Source organism: Dipteris shenzhenensis, chromosome 14 (genome assembly GCF_047967505.1).
Source record: "Dipteris shenzhenensis isolate YYH24624 ecotype China chromosome 14, Dip_SZ_1.0, whole genome shotgun sequence".
Lineage (NCBI taxonomy): Eukaryota > Viridiplantae > Streptophyta > Polypodiopsida > Gleicheniales > Dipteridaceae > Dipteris > Dipteris shenzhenensis.
In genome coordinates this window covers 46078694-46106160 of record NC_141609.1, presented here as the reverse complement: position 1 = coordinate 46106160, position 27467 = coordinate 46078694, and the positions used below count along the sequence as shown (strand labels likewise).

Genomic DNA, 27467 nt, shown 5'->3' with positions numbered 1-27467 from the left:
CCATCTTCTTCATCATCTTCCTCTTCTTCTTCTTCTTCTCCAATCGGACAATCTTCCCTTTAAACCTTTCAATTCTTCTTCTCCCATCCATCTCTGCAAATCAATCTTCAAGCTCTTCTTCCTCATCACTCGCCCCCCCTTTCACAGCCTTCCAGCTTCCTCTTCTCCCCAAGAATGCCTCCTTGTCCTACCACCTTCACTCCTTCAGCTCCCTCCCCTTCTTCAGCCGTCGCTTCTCCCGGAATCAGCGATCCCTCATCGGTAGCATGACGCCTTCCTGCCTTCCCATTTTGCGATCTCCCAGATTGCAAGACCTGCCTTCCCAGGCTCGCAGAGTTCGAAAACGGGGACGCGCTCCGGTAGCAGAGCTCTCGCACTGGCGAGAGCGACTTTCTCAGCTGCAAAAGAGGGCGTTTCATGAGCAAGATGGTTTAATCCTCCCATAACCAAAGCTTTCGATGACTTGGCAGTTTGTATGACCAACGACGACCTTCCCTCAATGTGTTGGCTGCGTCTTAATGACGAGGATGGAGAAACTGCGGGACTTGATCGAGGAGGCGAAGAGGCGTACAATTCTCTGGGCAATATTCGTGGTGATCTTAGCTTACTTACTGTCCCGTACGTCAACCATCATCTCTTTTACTTCTTTCTTATCCTGCTGAACGCTTCGAGAGTTAGAGCTTCCCAGAGTTTCTACAAATTTCTGAGGCTGAGAACTAAAAAATTGCTTCATTAGCAACCTTCCTTATCAGAAGCACGTTCCTCTGATCGGATGAACAGATTTCCACAGTCTTTTAGCTCAGATTAGCAGACTCCCTTACAGTTTTACATGTAGTCAAGAACCGTGCGGCAGCTTTCGATGCATTACACAGAGAAGTGATATTGTTCAACAAATAAAATCATACTCCATGTGACCAGTTTAGTGTCCAACTATCGCGGAACACTGCTCAATGGACTGCTGTGGATTGCATATTTACCTCCTTCCCGTTTGTTTTCTGTTCTCCTTTGGAATTAATTCACAAATATAATGATGAACGGTTCGATTTATATCGCAGAATTCTTCCATAGCAATCGAAACTCGTCATGTACAAAGGACAGAGGGTTGCTGTTGCATTCTTGAGGATTTTTCGAAAACTTTGAATTTCAAAATACGCATACTTAGGAGCATTTGCCTTCCAGCTCGGCTGCCTGTCAGCTTCTTACCTACAGTAGTCAGTCGGAACGGACTCCATGAAGCATTTTTAAGTTTGATTTGTCTGAGGAATAGGGTAGGGGGATTAATGTGCCCTTAACGTGAAAGTCAGATCACTACTGATAATAATCATGTCTCACACTCAATTTATATATATACGGTATACTAAAGTCATACTAAAAAAGTATGAGGAGACCAATCTTCTTCATGTCTTCTCGTTCCTCCAAGGTGGAGGTACATTAGAAGTACACAAAAGGGGATTACAGATGGGAGCTCAGGATATGGCATGTGGTATACTGATGTAAAGCCCCAAGAATTCTGGATACACATGTGAGAGATACTCCCGGTTATTTTAACGGAAGAACAAAATTCTTCATGGACACGAGTTGTACCAACGAATGAGAAAAGGTCAGTACGTTCATATTGGCTGCAGACCGCAGAAAAGATAACTTGTGGCGTTTCCTTCTAGTCATCAAAGGCTAACAAGTGGCTCCTCCTTCTAGCCAAAGGCTCTTGTCAGAAAAGAGCCAGTAGGTCAGCAACTGACCAGGCACAAAAGGGCTGATGCAGCATAATCCCCTGTTGCATAAAGCTCCTGATTATTCTATGAAATTGTTGCTGCTAACAGATCCCTGAGATGTAAAATCAATGTAGTTGAAGCAAGAGTTCCACGTGGTAGTGAGGTATATTCTCCCTACTCTGAGAGTCCCAGGTTTGTATGAATGGGTGCATGCTCTGATCAATGGAGTTGACAGTGGTGCATCATTTGCAGTACCAGATTCACCAACCCTGTGCTGATCCGTGGTGCAGGATTAGCAAAGACAAGGATTCCTGGGCATACATGAATAAGTGGTAGTGTTGTCTCATGGGTATTTGACGACAAAATACACCTTGAACTTGACCAATGCCAAATGACACAAGTTGTAGATACACACCCAAGTGCGTGAAACTAAAGTCTGAGGTAGTTCTGGGTGATGAAAAACTCCGATGGTGGAAGGTGGTGTATATGTAGAAGAGATCTAATGTATGATTGAAAAAGAAGGGCCTATTGGTTTGCTTTTGAAGACAGACCATCTTAGAGATTAATAATGAATTGGGAAATGTCTTAGCGCACAATTATTGATATTGGATCCTACACAAAGTATCCACGCAAGCAAGTACTAAACTTCACGGGCAGATTTGTAGCAAGATATTGCGAAACAGAAACATGAATATATATTTTGATAAAATAGGACCACTGGATGCTCCTGCAAATTCTGGACTGCAATCTGGACGACCTTCTGGCAATCCAGTCTCTGGCCATCTGCCGACCTGGATCTGCAGTCCTACAGACTGCCTTGTCGGCTGATCTGTAATGGCCGACAAGCTCATCCATCAGGGCCTATAAATGCCCACATGCATGCACTGCTGCTGGCCTAGATGCCCCTCCAAAGGTGTTGGAATAATGGGTCCATTGTTCCACCAGTAAGCGTCCACATGCTTACAGCACAGGGAGATGGAACCATTGTAGGAATGGGGGAGGGGCAAGAGAGTTTGTTTTATGGGAATAAGAAGATGCCACATGGGCAGTTCGGGTGGAGAATGATATCCACATGGCAGCCATGTAGGCAGCACTGGACATTGCCACATGGGCTTCTGCGCAGGCACTGTTAGAGGTGGGCAGCAGCTCTGAAAGAGGGCTGACCTGTAGACTGTACAGCAAGTACAGCAGGCAGTACAGCAGGTACAACAGAGGGAATCTCCAGCAGTACAGCTGCTACAACAGCAGAGGAATTATCAGGGCCTGGAGCAGGTCGCAATGGTGGTAGACTGTTACACCGGCTGGGGAATTTATAGGCCCCAGATACAGGTCAGGAAGACTGCAGCAGGTCGGCATTCACAGACTGCAAGTTGGCAGTCCAGGATTGGGCAAACTGCAGGTCTGCAGTGCTGCAGACACAGGCAACCAGTGGCATTTATAGACCCCAGATACAGGTCAGGAAGACTGCAGCAGGTGGGTAGTCACACAGACTGCAAGTTAGCAGTCCAGAATTGGAGCAGACTGCAGGTCTGCAGTGCTGCAGACACAGGCAACCAGTGGCAAAAGGCCCCATGACACTTTTGGGCAGATTCAGCATAGACTGGGTTGGCCCAGTCTGTGGCACGTTAGGTAAGACCTGTCTGAGTCGTTTGGTTGGCTGACTGGGTTGGCCAGCCGGGGGGTTATCCAGTCCTATAAAAGGCCCTTTCTAGGACAGATCATTAGTTGCAGCCACGAGCAGCCTTCACCCTTGTTGAAGCATCACCTGGTGTGTACCTACTGCCAGTAGGAGAGCACACGTGCAGGAGGGTGCATACTGAGGAATTCACACTACAGATTGTCACTGAAGCTCACTGAGGAGCAAACAACCTGAGGAGTGCGAAGGGCAGCAGGAGTGTGTTCACCATAGAGCATCCAGGGCAGCACAATGCTACAGGTTTTGGGTTCTCTATGGTAGCTCTGCATAAGAAGTGTTTGGATCAGTGGATCACTTTTGTGCAATATACTTTCAGATATTTTGGACTGTTTTATTGTTGTCTATTACTTCAGATTGGTGCTTGTGATGTCTATCTTGTGGACACATGAAGATTTGAAGTTGGATAAAGCATTGTCTTCTCTGTTCTCCACATTCTCCGTTGCATAGGCCATATCTATTCCTATTTCCGCTGCATGGAGAAATTAGCTTCTAGGTTTCTTCTAACAAGGGGCCCTAAACTGGCTGCTTTCCACCTCACCATAGGCCACATGTGTGGCTCACGGGATAGCGAACGCCGTGGTTGTCCCCTAATGGACAGGTCTGTCCCTATGGGTGGATACCCGCATGGCAGCCAATCTGCTGCCTGTATGGCAGTCTCTTTCTCCCTCATAAGGTCTCTTATTCTTCTACATGCATCACTCCCCCTTGCTCTCCTCTTATATGTGGGGAGGATTCTTCTTTGGCAGTTATTCATTTTTCCTGAATGCAGCATACAACCTTTGTCTTATACCGTCTCTTCGTGGGAATGTAATGGGCTTGTTCGGAAAGTTGATCAACCATCACAAACTATGTTCCAACTCTTATTGTGCAAGGCAGCCTTATGATGAATCATGAAATCCATGGCAATATGTGTCCAATTGCCTTCTGGAATGAGCAAGGGCTGCAACCAAAAACTGGAACTTCTTATCTACTTGATTCTGGTGGGATGGCAGGCAAACTAGACATACTTCATCACATGCTCCAGACTTTTCCAATAGAAATTTTCTTGGTGACACCCATTTGTGTTGCCATTGGAGAAGAATGAGCAAGGGCTGCAACAAAATGCTTGAGGCTTACTATCTATTTGGTTCTGCTGGGATAGCAGGCAAACTAGATATACTTCATCACATCTCTCCACAGACTTTAGCAGTATAAATTCTCTTGGTGATACCCATTTGTCTTGCCATTGGAGAATAATGAAATTCTTTGAGCACCATTGTATGTTCTAAGTTTGGAACAAGTAGAGTTTGTCCCACAAGCACAATGGGCCATTAATGCAACGCGATCCTAACATGATGGATCTTGCAATCCTTGAAATTGTAAATCCTGCATGTACTCTTGAATGCCATGCACCAAATCCTGGTAGATAGTTGATAGGGCAGATAGCATGCAAGCCCACTCTCTTGACAAGGCCTTGGGGACCCCATTTTTCTTTTTGGCTCTTGTATACAATATTAAGGTCATACAATCTCACTAAAGGCAACCGTTTTTTTTGCTCAAGTAACAAGCTGGACTGATTTGATTCTGCTCCCATTTCTCAAGAGCATGTAAGGTTGCCAACAATTCCTAGCCACGCAAATGGTACATGACCTCTCTCTTATTAAAAGCTATCATTCCATGCTTTTGTCTGCTCCCAATCCTTTGCCACTAACATCTCTCTCACAACTGTCTTGATAAGTTTTGGCGTATTGACATTGGGCATGTGTCAAAGCAAATATTAGATCTTAAAAGCTGACATGCATTGACACGAAAAAGCTATTGTTCTTCCAAAGAGGGCGGATGCCATGTGCCCTTTTGGGCATCCCCTATACCCTTTTGTCAATTGCCATTTGAATGAGGCAGGACCCAAAAATTCCTCTCAACCAAATGGTTTTCCGTTGCTGCCTTCATTTCATTACACATTTCACCTTTGAGGTTCCATAACAGCCCACCATGTGATCAACCTCATTTGCAGAAAAGATAATGCAACCTCCATTCAACGTCCGTCCTGGTGTTCACGATGTGTTTTAACTTGCCATTGCTGTAAATGAGATTATAAGTGGCTGCAATATCTTACTCTTCAATGAGTGGAAAAAACACGGCGAACTAAATGCAACTTGGGGGCTGCACCAACACTTCCATCTTAAGGGAAGAAAACTGATGCATTTTTCTAAGCAAGCATCCCTCACAAACATGTTTGGATAATGCATGCATGATGCATCTTGGGGTGAGCAACAACCATATTTTGCGAATGTAACCTGACCAAACTGCCATGGTTTAGATGTCCAAAATGGTCATGCCACAAATAAGTGTCTGCAACAACAAAATTCTGTACTACAATGGCTTCTGTGACTGTATCTCTCTCATAGGCATCAAGTCTATGAAAACCCGTGTTGCCCTTTCTGAAATCATAAACGACACAATTGTAAACATTAAAAATAAGGCAATATCCAAATGTTGGCAATAGCTGAAATGGATATGAGATTCTTTGTAATTCCTGGAACATATAAAACATCATGAAGAGGGACTAGATCACCAAATGTGGCCAATACCTTTCACGGCATAAGAAGCATTATTGGCGCAAGTCACACTGCCCTCAGATGCATCATTAAAAGAAAGAAACAACTTTGTTGCATGAAGTTATGTGCTTGGAAGCACCACTATCAAAGTGCCAAGTGCTAAATGCATCACTGACAGCCATGCATGAATCATGAATTGAAGGATTATACTGGCATGTGACAACAAAAGCCCAATCATAACGTCTTAGAAACAAGCATCTCAAAACTTATGTTTCTATTAGTCCTATTCATGCCACACAAGTAATTTATGTTGTCTATAACATACATAGTAGTAATATGCTTTATGCAGGACAAACCTATAGGATGGCTTTTATTCGTTTTCAGGAACATGTTTGGGAAGCTAGAAAAGTTCATAGGAAGAATTCCTTGATTGAGAATGCAAAACCCTTATATGCGGCAATGGCAAAGTTTGGTTTCAAATCTTTTTGTTTCTTTCCTATTCAGCATATAAAGGGCTATTTTAATAATGCTAAGGATTTTTACAAGGCTGCTCGACCTCGTGAATTGTTTTGGATGAGAACTTTACACACTTTCTTCCCAAGAGGTTTTAATTTGGAGGAAAATCAACTCATCGTATGAATAAAAGACCTAAAAAAAGAACCCTTTGATGTGAAGAACGCATATCAAGCCCTTTAACATTCCTCTTTACCAACATAGTCATATACCTACCCTTGTATGGAAACCTAAAGTTATGTTACGGGGTTGTTCTGGCTCTCCTGCAATCCCACATGTTGATCGTGAGTTGCCTCCCTCACTTCCTCTTCCTCCGCTTCCTCCTCCTTAAGTTCCTTTAACTTCCTCAGTTTCAAGAGTTTTTACTTCTTGAGGCTATAAAAGACTTCTTTACCTAGACAGACTAATGTCCCTGGGTCTTTTTTCAATAAAATTCTTGGAAAAACTTACGCCCCTACCTTTGTTTCTCAAAAGTATTTGGTCTCAAAACACCTTAGTTTTGGCAAGTCTTTTGGGTTGGTTTGCAATCCAAGTATCCCAGGTCCCTTTTCTCTGTGCTGCTTGGAAGTTTCACAAAACTCCCCGCAGCTGCTTGTGAGACTACTTTAACGGATGTCTCTAAATGGCTAAGCTAGTGCTTCAAAGCCATGTTGCCTAGCGTCCATGAACTTTGGAGAGACTTATTAAAGGAGGCAGATGCTCCCTCGCACTCAAGCTGGATTTTAAATGACTCCGTAGGAGTGAATCTTGTTGTAAAATTTTTTAATTCCTCTCGAAGCATTCAGGAAAAAGAGTCTCCTATCCTCCTTCAAACCTATGATTTTTAGAATTCATAGCATTGCCACCGGTTGTAGTGACATGTGCTTTGGCAAGTACGTGTGACGGAGATCTAACCTCAAGACGTACAATTATATTTCTACCAACACATGATGCATTGTGTTGGTGCCATCTAACTTGTCGTCAAGGGCAAGCATTCCCAAAAGATCATTGTTTGCCATTGCAATTGAAGCAAAATGCACAAATCCCCAAATAACTCGTTGAACCAAATTCAAAATCAGCTGCTTGCATAGTTACTGAATGCCCGTGTGTGTGCTTTTCACACAATGATGCAACTGAACAGACCCGAAATAAAACGCCAAGGCATGAGGGCCTAATTGTTCAAGGCAGATGTACAAGACAAGACAGAGGGCAGAACAAGTCTAATTCTTAGCAAGAAAGCATGCACAATAGTCTACAGTAAATGCAACTAGAAAAGACCAGCTTCTGTACAGCTTGTACGAATTATATTGTCCACCTGCAAAACGACCTGACTGAAGCAAATGCCTCTTCTAAAGAATGGCAAGATGAACATTTATAGCGACAGGTTCTCAAACTGAAGAGCAGTGCAACGAACAATAGCTCCACGAAGAGCAATAAGAAGATTGCTAGAAGCATCACAGCTCCATGACAAATAGTAACAAGTGGTAGAAGGCAAACAATAATCCATCAAAATCCATGTCAGATGGCTTTGCATGCTTCAAACAATTTCTTGCTATGACTGAGAATCGTGGTGTAATCCATCAATGTATTGTGCCGTACACACCGCAAGTATGATACTTAGTCAAGGAAGGACCACCAAAGTCCCAATGATTGCGGTCCTTTCATAGGGTCCAAAGTGCTCACGAACCCAGTAAAAGAGTAGATCATATCCTTGCCTGACAAGATAAAAACCAAACAACCAAAGTTGCTTGCCAAAGCTAGCACTAGGAAAACGAGCTTGAAGCTGTTAAAAGCAAGAAATCATAAATGATGAGATTCAGGGCAATGCCAGAACAGATGAGGCATAGACCGCCGCAAGGAAGGACATTGTCGACATAATACGAGGACGAGCCATGATCAGTCCAAGTGGAAGAACCCCAAGCAAAGCGTGTCATAAGAAAAACTTTTACCAAAGAGGGAGTTTTGAAGCCCATATGTGCTGCAATCTTTTCTGCCACCATAGAGATGTGCGTGTGATATTCCAGATGCGATTGGCATGCAGAGAAACCCAAGATTAGGCAGCAACACCTTATACAAAGATGCAACTGTGATATCAAGGATGGCAGGGCACGGCCAACATGATCATCCGATTGGAGTAATTAGTCCTTGAGGCGATCAAGAATCTCGAGTCGAGGTATTGGCTGGAAATCATGGAGCATTTGTGACAATAAATACCATAAAGGCCTATAATGCTGTCCCAAAGCATATTGTCTGACCATCTACAGGAAAAGAGATCACCATACCTGCAGCATCAAGCACATCATCCACAATGCAAATCCCTTTGGACCAAAGAAAATAAGAGCGGTGAGGTTCTTGCAAAGCCAATGGAGGCGAGCACACCTTCGACCAATGAAGGCTCTCGACATGCAAAGAGTTTCCTGCAAGAGTATCCTTGCCATTCCATTTAAGGTGGGAGAGTATGTGCTTCCAATCAGAAAGCATCCCTTTATTCTACCATCAATGTGTCCCAGAAGAACGTGACATTGGGTAGGCTGCCAGTGATCAAATGCAGAACATCATCAAGGGCAAGTAAAAGTGGATATATGCAACTAGAATCGATCGAACTATGTGATAGTGGACATGTAATGGCCAAGTGGCCAACTTTTAGATTCCAATTTCTTCTTAAGCATGTCAAGCACCCAGTCCAGTTGCTGACGACAAGTGATCTTCCACCCCAAAAGGGTAACCAAGATGACGTACGAGCTGTGTGGGTAAAACTATGTCCCCTGGCCATAAGATATGATGGCAAGCTTTCTCATGGAGAGAAAGAAGTTTAGATTTCTGAAAATTTACTTGCAGACTAGTAGCTAGACCATATAAAGATAAAAAACGCATGAGGCATGAAAGATCCCTCTGTGTGTTCTTGGGCAAGAGAAATGAATCATTAGCATATGCTTGTGCAATCAATGGACTGTTGCCATGTATCTCGAGACCATGCAAAGCACCTGTAGCTACTAAATAATCCATGTAGTGATTTCAACATAGTACCTAAGGCATAAAACAAAGCAGTGAGAGGACAGCCCTATCGTATCGAACAGAAAAGAGTCCATTGATCTATGATATCACTTGCCAAAATTCTAGCAACTTTGCTATCTTGATATAACCAATAATAACATGCTGCATTTTTTCCCCAAATCCCAGAGACTTCATAGTTTGTGAGATGAAATCACATTGTACTGTATCAAAGGCCTTGGCAATATTGACCTATAATAAAAGAATATCTTGTTCAGTAGATTTGGCATATTCAATCCCCATGTAGGCATTGGCAATTTTGTTTGTAACATGTCTGTAGGGAATAAAGCCATATTGAGTAGGGTGCAACCCTTCATGCAAGAAGCCCTTGATATGAGCCACTATTGTCTTAGCAACCAGCCTATGGATGACATGCATGAGAGAGTAATGGACCTCCAATTTGCAAAAGACTCGCGGGGCATCTTTCAATTCTCTCTCCTTGAAAGGAATTTCAAGTTCCATAGCTTGTTGCGAGGACAGAATTGGAGTAACATGTTGAGAAGCTCCTGCTGTCTGAACCTCTACTCTTGAATTAGCCTATCCAAAATGTTTAGCAAAATGAGAAACACTTGCCTTAGCATGTACACACACACACACACACACACACATGTTTTTTTGGGGGGTAAAAAAACCATTTCATTAAGAAGAATCTACATTCATAGCTGTCCCAAAGCGGAACAGCTACTACTCAAAGACTAGAAACACTGACAGAAAACTTCCAATTGGGCCAGAGTGTTAGAAATGAAATTTCTATAGAGGGTATCCTGCAGCGGAAGACTGATAGAGCTTCCCCAGGAATTACACGCGGAAGTGTCTCACTACGGAATCAAAACTTCTTTACTTGTGTGTACTTTACAACCATAAGTGTGTGTGCAAGCCAGTAAATAGACAGAGATCCAAGAGAGATATAGCACCAACAAAAGTATATTCCATCCACAAGTGGATACAATAAACAAGAGGCCTGAGTCCCCCCAGACCGTGGTCCACAGTCCCTACAAAAAGCTGTACTACTATCACCTTGGCTCTTCTAGATCCCTGAGCCCGCGTGCTCCTTTGAGTTTATGTAGACTCTCTGTCTAGTGATCCCTCCACCTTAGTGCCCGGGTAGTCAGCCTAGGTGGGCAGCCCTCCAAGCTCTTTGTTTGCGGCTTCTGGTCCCCTCCTTTACCTCTTGAATGTAGGCCCAAGGCTGGGTTCTCTTGCTGCTCCAATCTGCTGAGGATTGCTGCTCCAGGTGATTATTATGGAGGCCCCAAGTGCCCCCTTTTATAGGGCTCTAGGCCTCCTTATTTCAGCCGACTGGTAGGGGGGAATTGGCCGGCCCAATCACCCCCCCCCCCACCCGACTTTATTGCTGTATAACAGCCCCCCCTTGGGGGCACACATGTTGAGGTTTGCCTGACCCTGCCTGGCCGCGTGGCAGGCTGCCACTGGCCCTAGGCAGGCCTACCCAAAACCTACCTGTCTTTGGTCTTTTTCCAGGCCCAGATGGCCTCCACTGCTGCGATCTGAGGCGCCACCCTGCTGCTATAGTTCCGCACCTGTTTGAACCTTTACCAGGCCCCGGAACAGCTCCGTACTCAGCCTGCAGGTGTACCCTTTGCTGATGTCATCCGCCACCAATTCCGTACTGTTCTTTGCTGAATACACTGCGCAATCATGCTGCCTCCAGTCGCATGCAGCAACATGGCAACTCTGTACCAGTCCTGCCCACCATGGTGGCCAGGTACTTCACTCTTTGTGCTGCCCCCATGGCAGCCTGTTTGCTGTCCATATGGCAGCCCCAAATTTCTCTCTTTTGTCCTATAATCCCCCCTCCCCTAATGCACTCCTCATTTGGGGGCTCACAGGTGGGAAGTGACCAACACTAATCCAACACCCCCCCTCTCGCCGACCCATCTTGGGCTGATCCCAATCCGTCGATGAAGATGCTCCAGTAGCTCCAGTGTCGTAGCCCTCTGGGACACTTCATTTGGACAACGAGGAGTTGCACACTCTGCTCTCAGAATGCTGTTTGCATTATCTCAAACATCTCAGACAGCTTCTATGCTGGATGAGAATTTCAGCAAATACTTTCTTTCTGGAAACTCAAATCTATGACTAATCTTTTATATGTTCTTCTGTTTACATTAAACCTTGTTTTCGACTCAACAGAATTTTCATGTACGTATATAAGGATTTTTTCATTACTTTCAGCTTTTGCTTGCCCTCTCAGTATCCATACCAGATGTATATCGAAACAAGGGAGAAATGAGAGAATGGGAAATTGCGTATGTAATAAACAAAGTTGCTCCAGTCAGGCCGTTTTCGAAAAGAGGTTTATCCTCTCAAGAGGGGTTGTAAACTGTTTTTTTTTTCCAGATGCCAGTGTTCATTGGCATTCAAACCTGAGATGTAATGCTGCTTTTGCATTTAGTGTGCAATATGTTTTAATCAAGTAAAATGGAAATACTTTATAAATAGGTCTATTCAAGTGACTGGAGCATGCTTCTTAATTGAAGATTCTGATCCTGCTGTAAGGAGATGATGGTACATCTGCGTGGTATATGCGTAAACATTTTTTCCATGGCTGAAGTCTTTACTCTTCTCCTTCTCTTCATCTTTCTCCATGGGCAGCTGTCTAAGAATCTGTTTGATTTTTTGATTTTGATTTAATGTTTCTTTCTGCATATTGTGACAATAATTAGATCAGGTGTTTTCTCGTGCATATTATAAAGTATTGAAATTGGTTTTTTGCAGTGACAAGCAGTTCTATATGGTTCAATATCCCCATTGCAACACTTTTACTAGCTGTGATACGCTATCTTTCTTTTGAGCTGGAAATATGCAAGAGAGTTCCGGCACCAAATATCTTATCTCATCTCTCACATCTGCTAAAGCATCAACTATCTCTTGAGGATCCACTTCTTTGCTCTCCTTCGGTATCTACCACATGGAGAAGAAAAATTGATTCACCAATAATTGAGGCAGCTGTTGATGACTTCACTTGCCGTATTGTACGGGAATTTGTAACAGACCTCTGGTTCTCTGCCCTCTCACCAGATCAAAGTGTGCCAGAACAAATCCGCCTTCTTATCAATGATATTTTTGGGGAAATAGGTCAAAGAGTCAAGCGTATCAATTTGATCACGCTGCTAACCAGGTGCTGTGCACATTTGTGGTGTTATTTTTACTTCAAAAGATATCGATGCACTGTATCCAGTTGATTATACCTTGTAGAAGCTGATGAATGGTGCACCACCACTTATAATTTGTTTAACTATGGTTGCAGTGATCTCGTGGACCTGGTGGGAAATCATGTGGAACTTTTCAGGCAGACAAAAGCTGTGGTTGGTGTAAAAGTCTTTGAGACACTGTCATCCGAGGAGCGAGAGGAGAGGTTGAAATTAGCTTTACAGAGAAAGCATCAGCTACACCCAGCTCTTCTTTCACCAGATTCAGAGTGTAAGGTAACGTATCAGCAGCCCCTTTGCTAGATGAAGTTGGATATTCTCTTGTATTGCCTGATTTCTAAGGCTGGCTGTTTATTCGTATGACAGGTCCTGCAACGCCTGATGAGTGGAGTGGTTGCCATTCTTTTGAGACCCCAAGATGCACAGTGCCCGATCATGAGAGGCTTAGCTCGAGAATTATTAGCTTGTGCGGTTTTGCGACCAATCATGAAGTTTGCAAGTCCTGGGTATGTACATTTCACTAGGTGCAGTATCATGCAGATTGTTGTGCCACTAAGTGCAAATTTGAACTATGTTTGCAGTACAACTAACCTCTGTGTCTAGATTGGGCTACGTTAGCCGTGGTAGTTGGGATGCTAGTATGGTCAGGAATCTCTTCTTGTTCAGAGTTCATTGAGGGATAATCCTGAACTTATTATGCCTCTACTAATTCTAGCAACTTTTTCTTTAAAAACAAGCAATGAAGTATTTGAATTGTTTAGATTTCTGAGTAATTTACAATCCTAAAGCAAGGGCATCTTATTATTATAGCTCACTTGCACAATTAACTCGTCACTCATGCAGTTTCATCAACAAGGCAATTGAAAAAGCAACAATTTCAGCAAAAGAGAAGTCTGAGAATAAGAAGTTTGAGAGAGCTGCAATGGATGAAAGCTTGGGTGGCAAGTCTTTGAAGGGTAGCTCGTCTTTTCATTCTCTTAGTGAAATCGAAGCTGCTTTGAATCCTCTGGAAGGTGATTCACGGAATGTGAGCAAGGCCATTTCAACATCAAATCGAATACCACACACAAATTGTGGGATCGATGTCTCAGCCCATGGAAAAGGCGGAGATTGGGCCCAAGTTCTTGATGTTGTCAGTCAGAGGAGAACCAGAACTCTTGCTCCAGAGAATCTAGATAATCTATGGGCAAAAGGGCTCAATTATAAAAAGAGAGAAGTGGAGAGGCCTTTGACAAAATCACATCAGGCACTTGGTCCCCGGACAAGTGAAACAGCAAAGTTAACCTTTGAAAAGCAAGACACTAAGCCCAATCTGAAAGATTCCTCAGTAAAGCGTGGCATTTCCAAGTCGAGCCAGGTCCAACAGCTTGGCAACTCTGTCAAATCTACAACAATGGAAACTTCTACCAGACTGAAAGATGCTGGGCTGCCTTTTGAGCCTTCAAAAGTAGACAAGAGATTTGTATCTGGTTTGAGCAGTCAGAGATATGAACAAAGCTCCCTCCAGATGGAGGGAAGTGTTAGTAATATTCAAAACTCTGAGAACAGCGAGGTGAAGCAGGGTGGTTCTATGATCATAGATTCCCACTCAGCGAGACATCCATTACACAATACAATGACGCCTGCTCCACATGAATATCAAGAGTGGCTTATGAATGATGCCCTTGGTGATGGCTTACATCATCGGCGCACTCGAAGCTCAAGTGCTGGCTTAGAAAACTGGCAACATGCAGAAAACACTGCTGCTAGCAGCCTAGACTATTGGGATGCTCCAGGAATGCAGATCTCAACAGGCAGTGAATCACTTGACCCAGTTGCAGGTTGGCTTTATGATCAACCTGGGGCAAGTGGGCAAAGCTTGTCAGTTCGTTCAGCTGCCTCTAAACTGAATTGCTGGGTGAGAAGATCTATATTACGATATAAACACCTTAATCTTCAAAATCTAGAAGGAACACAATCTGAACAATCGTATGCTCCCAGTTTCCTACATTTCAGCTCCATCCTCTTTTGTTTTCAACAACCATCAACATGTTTTGATCTGTAAGAAGTCTTCTGCAGGTAGTTGGAGCCCATTTAGAGAAGGCTGCATCTACGACCTTTGCTGTGTATTCTATTGCTGTAACAGATTCTGACAACAACACCTGGTTTGTGGAAAGAAGGTATTCTGATTGTAACTGTGTTGTTGAGGTTGGTATTCTGCAACTGTTTTTACAAAGATGTGGCATTGATTCCACAATTAGGTTGATTTTTGGATTCTATGTGATATATTCTACTGAGAACAGGGCCCTTAGGCATTGTGTGGATGCTGGTCTCACAGGTTTCGAAATTTCGAACAGCTGCATCGTAATCTTCGTGATTTGCCACAATACAACCTCCAGTTGCCACCAAAGCGCTTTTTGGCGTCAAGTTTGGATGACAGCTTTGTTCGTGAGAGGTGTATTCTACTAGACAAGTACCTAAAAGTGAGGTTTTGAAACAAACAGGTTATAATTGAATTACTCATACTGCTATACCATGTAGGTGGCTTTTGTTGGCCATTTACAGATAATGTCAACGTGTTAGGGGATTCCATGGTATATTGTTAATGTCACATTACTGGCTCAAAATTTTGCAAATTGGAGGCTTGTCTTATATCAGGATTTAGTTTACATTTGGACATCAATCTTGTGTTTTATTGGCATACCATTTGGTTTACAGGATTTGCTGTCCATTCCAAGTATTGCAGAATTACATGAAGTGTGGGACTTCCTGAGCATAACCTCAAAGGTACTTTGCAAATGGTTGTCTATCTCTTGTTGTCGGAAAAGAATAAACAGTTTTCAGAAGAGGATTCCACATAGTCTCTATGTATGATGTTTTCTATTTGGATTCGATACACTGATTCTCTGTTTTAAATCAATTGGCAGAATTATGCTTTTTCCAAGTCTCCTTCAGCTATTAAAACTATAGCAGGTATATATATGACCGTTAATACTCTTCAGATATTCCTTTAGGGGTTAGTGTGTGTTGTTAAGATGAGTGTAATTTTTTTCCTTCAATGATGTGGTATGAGTTAACTTGGATTTTTCATACAAACTTTATTTGAAGACATGCAATATTGCAGTGAATGTTGATGATGCTGTGGAGGACATGTTACGGCAACTCAAAGAGGTCTCAGATGGTATTTTTCGGCGTACAAGTGTTTCCCAATTACCTGGTACGGATTGGGCCTCTCCCACAGCAACCGGAAATGCCCTAAAGCTGGCTGGCTCATCAGAAGGACCTGTCAGCAAGACTATATCTTATTTGGAAAGAGAGAGATCAGATCAGTTTTCAGATGACGAGTATGGTGGCCTCGCTGTTGCTGCTGAGGAGGACAGCACCTCTTTGATGGGAGGTTGGCATTCCGATAGTGATTTGCAAATGCCAGACTCAATTTCCAGTGCCCTTGCACAAGAGAGAAAAGTATATGGTAAGACTGATCAGTGGCCTGAAAGGAAGATTGCACGAGTAGGGTCTGATGCCTTATCACCTGAAGAATCTCTTGCAGGGTCTGAAATTTTTGAAGAGGACCTGGCAGTCCCACCTGAGGTAAACTGCTCTTGACCATGTTGTGGTCACATCAATCTGCAATTTCCCTATAACTCCTTTTTGACTGCCCTAACCTCAGTTAAAAGTTGAGTTTGTGGGTGAGTTAGTCACCACACATCTTTTGACCCCAGTTAGGGTTCATTCTAGGGTTTCATCTCTATGACTACGTAGTTTATTGTTGTTGTAATTTCATTCCAGCTTGCTTCAGCTCCATTCTATCGTGTTCTCTCGCTTCCATTTACAACATTTGGTATCAGAGCAGGTTCTCCCTCGTTCCCACAGCTCTCCCCACGCCCTCTGGCTTCAATTTTGTTGTGAAAACTTCACTTTTGTCGTGATGGAATTGGCCAAAACAGCTCATTTTTGCTGTCAGCCACCTCCTACAAGGTCCTCTTACTTGGGCACCACTTCTGGAGAAGTTCTAGTGCGACCAGTTTTGGAGTTTTTTTTTTGCTGATTTCGACTTGGTTTGGACCAGCTACCGCCTCCTACTGCAACTCCAAGGCTGGGCACCTCTTTTTGAGCACTTTGGGAGCTTTGTCTAGGCTGGGTAACCTCATTTTGGACCCGTTTTCGACAAAAATGGCCATCTGAACCTGTTTTTTTGTGGGATTTGTTGCTGTTTTTCGAATGCAGCAATCATTGCTAGGTTGGATGCCTATTTCTTGAGGGCAGGACACGCTTTTGAGGTGTTTTTTGCTGTTTTGAAGCTTTTCCATAAGTCTTGAGATTGTTTTGGGGCTTCTGGAGATTTCTCCTTGCTGTTTTGAACCTGTCTCAGGCAGTACTGTGCAAGGACAGCCCATATTTTGCACCTTTAGGTGCATTTTCAATCCTTTCAATTGGGGACTTGTTTTTTTTCCAAAATCTCATTTATTTACTTGCTAAGGCAAGCATACCTAAAGGACGTCACATATAGTTCGTGGGAGATTATTTTAGTTCATCTTGGAGCTCTTTTTGGAGGCATTTTGCAGCCCATTTACTTGGGTTTTGGTTTGGTAAACTTTCAGTTTTGTTACTGCTTGCATTGGGAGTTCTTTTCCCTCTCCATTGCTTCCGTTTGTTGGTCCTCATGCCACAAGGGTTTGCCTTTGCAGGTACAATCAATCATTCAGTTGGGTTTATGTCTTGTTGAGCCAATCTTTGGTTGGTTTTTGAGGGGAAATTCTGAGATTGCAGCACATATCCCAACATGGGATCTTTTTGGTATATTTGAGGGGCAATGCTTACGTTAAATACAATTAGTTATCTTTGTTCCTATTTCTCTTTTGGTGACTATATGGGACATTTATTAATATAACTTCACAAGTATGCAGCTCGGGCATAGGGCATTGCGATTGCATGTTTTTTATGACATCTTAGTTTGCTTCCATTGCTCCCCTAACTGCATATACTGTTGCACCATGCTGTTTAAGGAGTTGGATAAATATCAAAGATGACCTTCTAGAAGGGCTTGAAAGATAAATACAGCAAGACTACACGATGATAAACACTAATTGTTATCTACTTGTTATGCAGTGGACCCCTCCAAAGTTGACCATGCCTTTGTTGAATTTGGTGGACAGTATTTTCCAGTTACAAAATCGAGGTTGGATAAGGTTGTTAGAACACTTCATATTTTTCAGTTGACAAAGTAAAATAGCGTAATCAGCTTAGTGTAGTACATGCATTAAGCTATCGATGTATGTGATGTAAATTATTGCTATGGTAATTGCAGACGTCAAGTGTTTTGGATGGCAAAACAAATATTGCAGCTCGGCATGGGGGATGCTGTGGATGACTGGTTGATTGTACAAATACAGTTGCTCAGGCGAGAAGAGGTTGTGGCGTCATCCATAAGAAGGGTTCAAGAGGTATGGGCCATCATGATCTTGGAATAGTGACATCCATTTGTGATGGTGTTTATAGTACTGTGATGGTCCCTGCTTATATTCATGTCATTGGTAGGGTAACAAGTTCAATGATTGGTGCTAGACGTTATATGCCGATGGCTGAATGCGAGATTACAGAGTTTTCTGTGAGGTGTAGGTTTCAAAAAATTTAGTTCTGCAACTTGCTAGTTCGTATTTCAAATTGCATTAAGACTGGATCTAACAGTAAGTGGCGACAGATTTTTTCTTCACCTTGTATGTGTTTCTTGTTTTTGATTAGGGGATAAAATAAGCTAGCGTTTTCATAAATTCACATGTTTTTCTTGCAGATGCTCTGGCCAGGTGGCATCTTTATTACAAAGAACAAAAAGGTCGAGAATGTCCCTGTATCATATGACTCCTCAATCAAAGCTACCAAGGAAGCTGCTCAAAAAGGAATTGACCAGTCTGCATTATTTGAGTCACAACTAGAAGCTTCCCGATGTGCAAGAGTGGTCTATGAAATTCTAGTTGGTGAGGCTCTCTTTGTTGCTAATTCTTTGTGTTTATCTGTGTGCGTATGTTTTGCTCTCTTCCCATTTTTCATATTTATATATGCATATAAATTCTCATACAACGTGCTGAAGCATGCACACATCTTATATAGGTTTGTGTGTGCTGAAATCCATTTACTTTTATCTGCTCACACCATGTGGCCATTTGCATGTCTGCTTTGCTTGGCTTTATGGTTCAATTCAATGATCACTTCAACTCTTGCCCACACTGTGCTCGAATATGCTTTACTAGCCTAGACTATCGCTAAGTGTGTGGCACACCAAAGAATTTATTGATTTTTACTACTTCAAAGCTCACAGAACTCCTAGAAAATATACTCGCAGAATGCCAAGGCCCTCGAAGCAGTTCCAAAATGTAGAAGATAATAGACTCTTGAAATATAGAGCACTCACGCCTGCGTACACGCCCACACGTATGCATGCAGACGTGCACACTGCACACAAGTATGCATGCAAGCGACTGCGCCCACTCAACTTATTTTTTCTCCCATGCACATGCGCATAGTTACACATGTACATGCAGCCTGCATACAGTATTGGGCTGTGCGTTATTCCTTATTTTGCAGCCTCTCCATTGATACTCCTGGTTGGGCCTTGTCCTAGAAGCTGCTTCGTGATGGGCTGCACACACTACTCACTATGTTCAGGTCTATTGCCACTTGGTATATTAGATGACACACAACTATGTTGGCGATATATTCGGGGTGGTGGGAGTATATGAAGACACACTTGGTGGCTATGGAGGTTTCAAAAGATCCAAGGAATGCATTTCTGTCTGAGACCATATGATGCAGCAGTGTGTGGGTAGGGCATGCACGTTCTATGTTGATGTGAGCAGCCAAGACCTCCTTCAGTGTTCCAAGAAGTCATACACCTTTAGCTTTTGTTTTGTGATGTTAAACCTTCTAAGCTGTCATGGATGCATGACAGCACACAAATGTCACTGTGGGTGGCATTGAAGAAGGAAGTACGTACCAAGTTTAGAAACGTCTTTTATCTGTATTTCATGCAGATTGCCTGCATTGATAACAATGGTAGGGTTTGTCTCTAGATTGGTAGCCCTATGTACCATGGAGTTCTTGGAGGAGACTGCAATTTTAAAGGCAGAGACTGCAAACCCCCAGGGATCTTGTTATTTGCAACTTCATGTCCAATTGCATGGGCACGGCATCATATATCTCAGAGGATGCCGTGGCTTCTGAGACACTTGGCAGGTGCGTATATACCTTGAAGATGAGGCCTAGCCATGTCATGACAAGTAATGGAGTAGTCTCAGGGCTTTCATTATTGAGACCCTTTCTGCAAGCAATTGCTTGCATTTATGTGACTTTCGCATGGATTGTATGGCTTGATCAGGATGACTCAAAGGTTGCAAGAGAAAAAATGCCAGAATACATCATCTTCGATTATGCTCGAATTATCTGAAGACGTACATGAGGTTTCTTTTTGTAACTGTGTACTTAAGTATGTTCCTTGTTTCTTTGATAGAGGGTGGACCAGCAGCTCTTGTCAGCTTGGTTGGCAAGAAACAGTACACAAGGTGTGCGAAGGATATGTATTATTTTCTCCAGGTATACCTTTAGTCTTCGCAGACCAAACAATTGAGGATTAATTCTTAAATAATGCGATGCAGATAGTGTCGTGATTGTAAGCTTTGGTTTTGGGTTAACCGTTAAGGGATAGTCTGTCTGTACTGATGAGAAGACTGGAAGCAAAAGAGTTATAGAACATAGATGCCTTGAGTCTACTGCCGTGTGGTAGTATTTTTCACAGATGCTGGTCCTTTGGCTTGTTTCCTATGGACAGATGCAGTTTTTGTGGGGCCTAATATCAAGTTTTACATACTTGATATAGTAGTAAAGTAGGCTCTTCATACTTTTGAGTAGATCTATTTAGACGCAGGGTACTGATCTAGAGTGAACTTGCTTTTGTGTTGTCGATGCAGTCCACAGTTTTTCTGAAACAATTGACCTACAGTGTTCTGGAGACTCTCCTGACAACCACTTTTCCAGAGCTCACTAACCTTATCGTTGATATACGGCAAGGATCCAGTCAAGTTGTAATATGATACAACTGGACTTCTTGTTTACGGACAAGCAGTTGGTGTATGTGATCATGCTTTTGTATAATCTGCAGCTTGTGGCATCAGCAAAATATGAGAGTAATAATCTATGCCGACCAGTGACATAATTGTAATAAGGCCAGTTTGTGAAAGACGAGTTTTGTCCAAGTGCCTAAGTTCAGATAAATCAAAGGAAGGGTAACTTGCTGTGGAACTAGATCTACAGTGGCTTATTCTAGTTGTAAGGGACATTTTTCTGCATATGATGCCATTTGCTAGCTGTTGAGGCTGGCATGGTTTCAGCCAGCCTCTTCAATTTTTTTTAAATTGATCACTTAATTTCCAAAGACTGTCTTTTGTATAGGGCTGGTTCTCTAGATTTGTCAAAATGAAACTCCTCATTGCTCTGCTTCAAAGATCACAAGGTTATATGCAACTTCTTTTGGAAGGAGTTTCAGTGGAGAAATGCAAGGCAGATCACAATATTCCAGGCCATGCTTGTTCTCATGATTTGATCAACTTAAACAGTGGTTGTAAACTTCTGTATATTGTTATCAAGAAAGGTACATTCCATTCATTCTTTCTATTCCATTCTCATTGATTATCTCAGTATAAACATATTCATCAGCAGCAAGGTATGGCTCATTAGTTGTCCAGTGTTTCGTTGTGTTTAGCTGAATTCTTTGTTCCATGTCTAGCCCACTTCAAGACCATTTACAAGTCCATGGACAAATACGTACCAGTTAGCACAGTTAACACAAGGCTGCCAACAGCCAGCCAACTAATCGAGTAGTAGAATCGGATGGTTAGCATCAAAGCTTGTACGACGACATAGCTTGTAATAGATTACTTCGCAATGAAGAAATCTCTAGTTATGGCACTTCTCTTTGCTTTTATGCTATGTACCAGGTCGCACATTTTTAGGCTACTGCTGGTGTTTTTACCTTTGGTAGGTCGTGCAGTTGCCTTTTGTACTGCTTCTTAAAAAGGACGCTAACAAGGGAATGCTCTCTCACTAGGCATGTTGAATGAGCCCTCTATCTTTTGGTTTGTTTTTTGTTTTTGTACTACCAGGCTAGCAAGATTAGATGGTATGCCTTTTCAAAGAAATCTATGAAAAATCTATAAATGGTATCTGGTAAAGTTTTTGCAAATTGAATCCAAAGTTGTTGGACTTTATATATTTGGGTTCTCCTCTTCAAGAGCTATCGAATGATGTATAGGATGATATGCAATTTTGCATATTGTACATGTCTGTAATTGAAAATAAAGTGCTCAAGGAGCTTTACAGAGTGATGTTAAGGACACTTTTTGTCCACCTAATCTTGCTTTCACTCTCCTGTACTCCAAAACTTTACCCTAGACCTGAGGATTCATGGAGTGTCCACTCTTCCAATGCCTTGGTAGTTGCACACCCAAGAAACCATACTCAACTTGAGAGATGGCCTTGGCAATGTGAAAGGATTGCGTAGCTTAGATCAGCTAGCTACAAAGAAGGCAACATTAGCTATGCTAGTCTCCTCTAAAGCAAACTTGAAATGGCTTGGGCGTACAACATTGAAGATTTCTTTCACTAAAGGGATCAATGGGATTCCGGCATGATTGGATGTCGAGTGGAAGCCGAGAAGCCTGTGGGGGCATCAACTCAATGCGAGACAAGGAGAGAGAACCTAAGTGAGAAAGTTATCTCTGAAGTAATCTTTAAAGTGGCATTGTTTTGGCTATTTTTAAGAGAGCCTAAGTGAGAGATTCATCTCTAAAGTGATATTGCTTCGGCACAATAACACGAGAGTCTCCAAATAAGGAGAGAGAGAGAGAGAGAGAGGCAATGTTCTTATGCAAGCGACTAGCTCGGTGGTTGAAATTCCAACCACCCTTGTTGGTTGTAGCCACCATGTTGGCTTTGCCTATTGTTATTATGTTAATTTTCATTTGCAAAGAATACTTAGACCATCATTAAAGCCCTACCCTCAAATAGTTTTTAAACACAAAATACTATTATATATAGGGATAGTGGACTTTAGTCGAGAGCTTGCATGTTACATCTCAGAAATTTAAATTTCAAAATCCAAATAACAAAAAGCCTAGATAGCAAATGAGCAAGACATAGGAAAGTGAAAAATTCAATGCTACGACTAAATCATCATAGGTATCATGATTAAATTTTGATACATCATTAAAAAAGCATAAAGATGATCGTTAAAATGAAAGTCATAAGTCACATGTCAAGAGTGAGTCGGTGAAAGGAAAGTCTCAAGGCCCATGTTAAGAGTGAGCCATGGTAATGAGATTTTCAATCTCACTCATCTACTTCTTTTTCCCTTATTGTGCGAAAATTGTAACTTGGCTCCCCTTGCTCCAAACTTAGCTCTCCATGGATTGCTTAGGAAGCTTTCACTAATGTAACTTGGCTCCCCTTGCTCCAAACTTGGCTCTCCATGGATTGCTTAGGAAACTTTCACTTTCTTCTTGATAGTGTCATGAGGTAGGCACAACTGATCTAGCCACATATTAGAAAACGGATAAGCACACAATGTTGCCTACATGAATACCCCAAGGAAACACTTCGGTCATCGTATCTAGTATCTATCTATGATGTGGCCACGTCATACACTTTTCACTTAGTCGCATCTGAAGAGGACAACTTTCAGATCTTATGTATGCTACTATGGGGATCAACATCTATGTTTTCTTGTTGGCATGCTCTTTTTTTATTTCTTTCACCCGAAACTTGAAGGTACAAATATTGTCGTTCAGCTTCTCTAGCTTTCGGTAATGGCTCCATGAGGCTCCTATAGCTGTTTTCAAACTATTTGATTTCTTTGACCACTTCTATGTAGGTAGTTTGTAAGAGGACGCTCTACCCTCCAATTCAAACCTATGGGCCAATCGTCTCACCAAATTATCAATAGCCTTAGCAAGCTCCTACACAGTGGCATGGTATTGAAGTTGTAATTGTAGCACACATCTTGCTTGGAGCAGTTCTTTGCCTGATCTAAACCTTGAGCTTTTAGTCTCGTTTTCAAGATTTCTACGTCCTTACACTGCTTTGGTTTGCTCACATTTTGCATCTTGCAAGGCGATTTGAAAAAGCCATACTTTTCTATCGAGTCTTAATCTCAGGAGTTGTTACTATGGACATCTCCTCGTGCTTCGCCCTCATATTTTGCTCTAGCCTCATCTCTTGCTTCATCCTTGCTCCACTCTTCTGCTCCAACCTCATCTCCTCCTCCACACTCATCTTCACCCTCTGGCTCCACTATTATCCATCACATCCAACTTATCCTATTCTTGTTCTTAGCTAATGACATAGTAGTGGCACTTTGGTCACACGATTGGAGTATTTTGGAGATACTTCAGAAGTCTACCTAGTGAAGTCAAGGCATAGGTGGTGTTCAAGTTCCGAATAGATGAAGTATTTTTGTGGGTTTTGTATGAGCCTCATGTTAAATTACATGGCGCAGCGGAACAAAAATTGAACAAAGAATAGAGAGTACATAGCAAACTAGAGAGGGACAAACTTTTCCTTTAATATTGATGTAGTACAGATGATGGCTCCGTCCACCCGTGCGCTCCCACAGTGGAGCTTAGATGGTGATCTAGATAGATATCTAGATAGATACTAGGTGAAGAGCTACTAACTGGAAGATCTCTGCCGGAAGATTTGATCTGATCTGAACTGATACAATGGATTGGGAAGGTCGCCTCTTCATAGCTATGAGGGCGGTAGTCGGATCAATGTAGTTGGTGGAACTGACCAGTCAACCTAGTCGGTGAAGCTGACCAGTCAATCTAGTCGGTGGAACCGACTAGTCGTCCATGGAATATTCATAGAATATTTTCTATACCGTCGCCTCGAGGGCTCTCACTTCCAAACCCCCACCAGGGGGGTCACTGGCTGCCCCCCCTGGGACCCCCCAGACCCCAGCGAGAGTAAGGGGCTCCCACACAATCACCTTTTGACCATCAATGGTCTCATTGATAGACCTCATTTGACATGCAAGTCAGGATCCATCCAGTGTCCCGGGCTCACACACGGCTTCTCCTCATATGGGGGCCTTACAACTTAAGCACCTTGGACCACTGGTGGTTACCAGGAGGGTGGGGCATTAAGCATATCTAACACCTCATGCCCTCATTGACCAGGCCTGGGACACTTTGTTGTTGCAAGAGTTTCAGTGACCTTGCAATTACATCAAAAGTTGAGCAGCTCAATGACCTATACTCCTTTACTCATGGCACCATTCGAGGATGTCTCTAACAAGGCTCACTTAGAGTTGGAGGCTTAATATGAAGGCACATGCAATTTGGGATTGAGGGGAACTTTTGAAAATGTGCTCCACAGTGTTTGTTTGCAAGGAAAGAAGCATCTTGACCTTTGGGTGGAAGGAATCTTGTATCCTATAGATCTTGCCACCCAAAAGAGCCATCCTTTTCATAAATGCATAAGCTTGTTTGGTTTTTTTGGCAATGGGCATTCTTGTTTGCTTGGTTATTGCAATTGATTGTACCATGCTCAGACAATGGCTATGCAAGTAAGCGAGGTGCATAGAGCCTAAGCAAAACAATCAACACTTTTAGAAAATAGTACCATTATTGCAATACAAAACTCTATATAGGTTCTTCAAAGGACAAACAAGGATCTTCATGAACAAGCTAATGCATTGGAGTTGGAGTGACATGCATTGGACTTGGAGCGATAAGAATTGCAAGAATCACTCTATAAGCTAGCTGAAACTAAAAAAGATTTGGAAAGACTCTATATATGGCCAAGTTGAATGGCGGGCCGTAGAGAAGGAACGAGAGAAGAGAATACAATGAGTGTAAAAGATGAAGGAAACACCATTGGGATTGATGGACACGAAAAGACAATAACTATACATGGATGCATTGGCACCCATGGTGGTGCTAGAAAGAGGAGAATACGAGCCACAAGGTTGCTTCTTCCGTGTTTCAATGGAATTTCACTCTCTTGTGCTACATTGTTTATGCTAAGTTTCACTTGTGTGCTTCTTTAGGAACTTCATGGAAGATGTGACATGAAGAATGGACAGAGACAATATTGACTGTTCATATGCTCTAGCCAGTTTATTGAAGTCAAGTGATGTCATTAGGATACTGAAGGACCCAAGACACAAAAGCTTGCGTGTGCAAGTTACTAAAGAGGTGATGAAGGACTTTAAGGGCATTGTGGATGTAAAGGAGATGCTTGGAGCTTGTGACACTACTGGTGTAAGTCATGAAGCTTACACATTTGTTTATTAAAAATCTCAAGCTGCTCTTCTAGAAAAGTATAATAAATCTATAGTGCCACTACCCACACCTTGGTCTGTGAAGCTTCCATGGAAAGAAACAAACCAATGCACAAGAGAAATGCTTAGAGGGTACCATTGTGTAATGGGCATAATGACTTGGAAGAGTTAATAGAAATCTGTGTGCAATCATTTGCTTTTAACAATGTTTGCTTCTATAGAATTATAGAAGATGGTAAGAGAAAATCCATCATAGCATCGCACTTTACTTAGTTTCATTTTCTATATCCTGTATATCCCAAATATTTTTCTCTTTTGTTGTACAAAGTGCAATGATAAGCTCATATTTGTTATAAACATGGATGAAGCTCAGCTAGTCAAAGAGCATAAGCTAGAGAGGGTGAGCATTTGTATTATGAATAAAATTTTATCCTTTCTTTAATGGGACAAGGAAGTTGAGCAAGATTTCTCAATTCAATATGAGATAGATTTATGGTTGTTTGTATCACTTGAGAATCCCATCAATGACTAGAAGACAAGAGGGGGGGCAATAATTGACAGTGGATGGCCATGAAACATTTCGAGTTGAATGGCATCTTGCTGGTGATTAGAAGACACTCAAGTGTTTGTATGGTTGTGATATAGGGGCAAATGCAACATTCACATGCCTATATTGTATGTGCTGTCAACGGAAACAAACGGTAGGATTATAATGGAAGAATGACATTCTCTCTTGTAGACAAACACTAGCCCCCAATTGAAACAAGAAGGATCCAAAGTAGGATCCCATCTTGCCTATCCTACTAGAGAGAGTGCACATATGTACTTTACATGCAAAACTACACATACTTGATAAGCTATTAATATATGGTCATCTTGTTTATGCTTGGATCTAATTTTGCAAGAAGTAACTGCATGTTGCTTTGCAGTTACTTCTTGCAAAAGAGAGAAGGAAAGAGAGAAGAAAAGAGAAGAAAATAGAGGAAAAAAGAGGAGAAAAAAAGAGAGAAAAAGAGAGGAGATAAGAGAGGAAAATTACCACGAAAAGAGAAGGAAAGAGAGGATAAAAGAGAGAAGGAAAAAGAGAGAAAAGGTGAGGATAAAAGAGAGAAAAAGAGAGAAGGAAAGAGAGGAGAAAAGAGAGGAGGGAAAGAGAGAAAAAGAGAGAAGGAAAGAGATGAGAAAAGAGATGAAAAGAGAAGGAAAGAGAGGAGATAAGAGAGAAAAAGAGAGACAAAAAGAGAAGGAAAGAGAGGAGAAGGAAAAAGAGAGACAAGGTGAAGGAAAGAGGGGATAAAAGAGAGGAAAATAGAGAGAAGGAAAGAGAGGAGAAAAGAGAGGAAAAGAGAGGAAAAGAGAGGAGGAAAAAAGAGAGAAAAAGAGAGGAGATAAGAGAGGAAAATTACCACGAAAAGAGAAGGAAAGAGAGGATAAAAGAGAGAAGGGAAAAGAGAGAAAAGATGACGATAAAAGAGAGAAAAAGAGAGAAGGAAAGAG

At 42.2% G+C, this 27467-nt stretch overlaps 1 protein-coding gene across 1 annotated transcript; it reads left to right on the top strand.

Annotated features, from left to right (window-relative positions):
* LOC147894716 (uncharacterized) lies at positions 1-21520 on the top strand. The gene is made up of 16 exons (XM_087384433.1): positions 1-618; positions 12228-12630; positions 12760-12937; positions 13028-13167; positions 13505-14558; positions 14720-14820; positions 14979-15123; positions 15359-15427; positions 15568-15613; positions 15765-16231; positions 17750-17829; positions 17949-18084; positions 18432-18615; positions 20145-20227; positions 20602-21281; positions 21417-21520. The coding sequence occupies exons 1-15, from the start codon at positions 519-521 to the stop codon at positions 20722-20724; spliced, it is 3309 nt and encodes a 1102-aa protein (XP_087240559.1). The 5' UTR covers positions 1-518; the 3' UTR covers positions 20725-21281; positions 21417-21520.
* The last annotated feature ends 5947 nt before the right edge of the window (positions 21521-27467 follow it).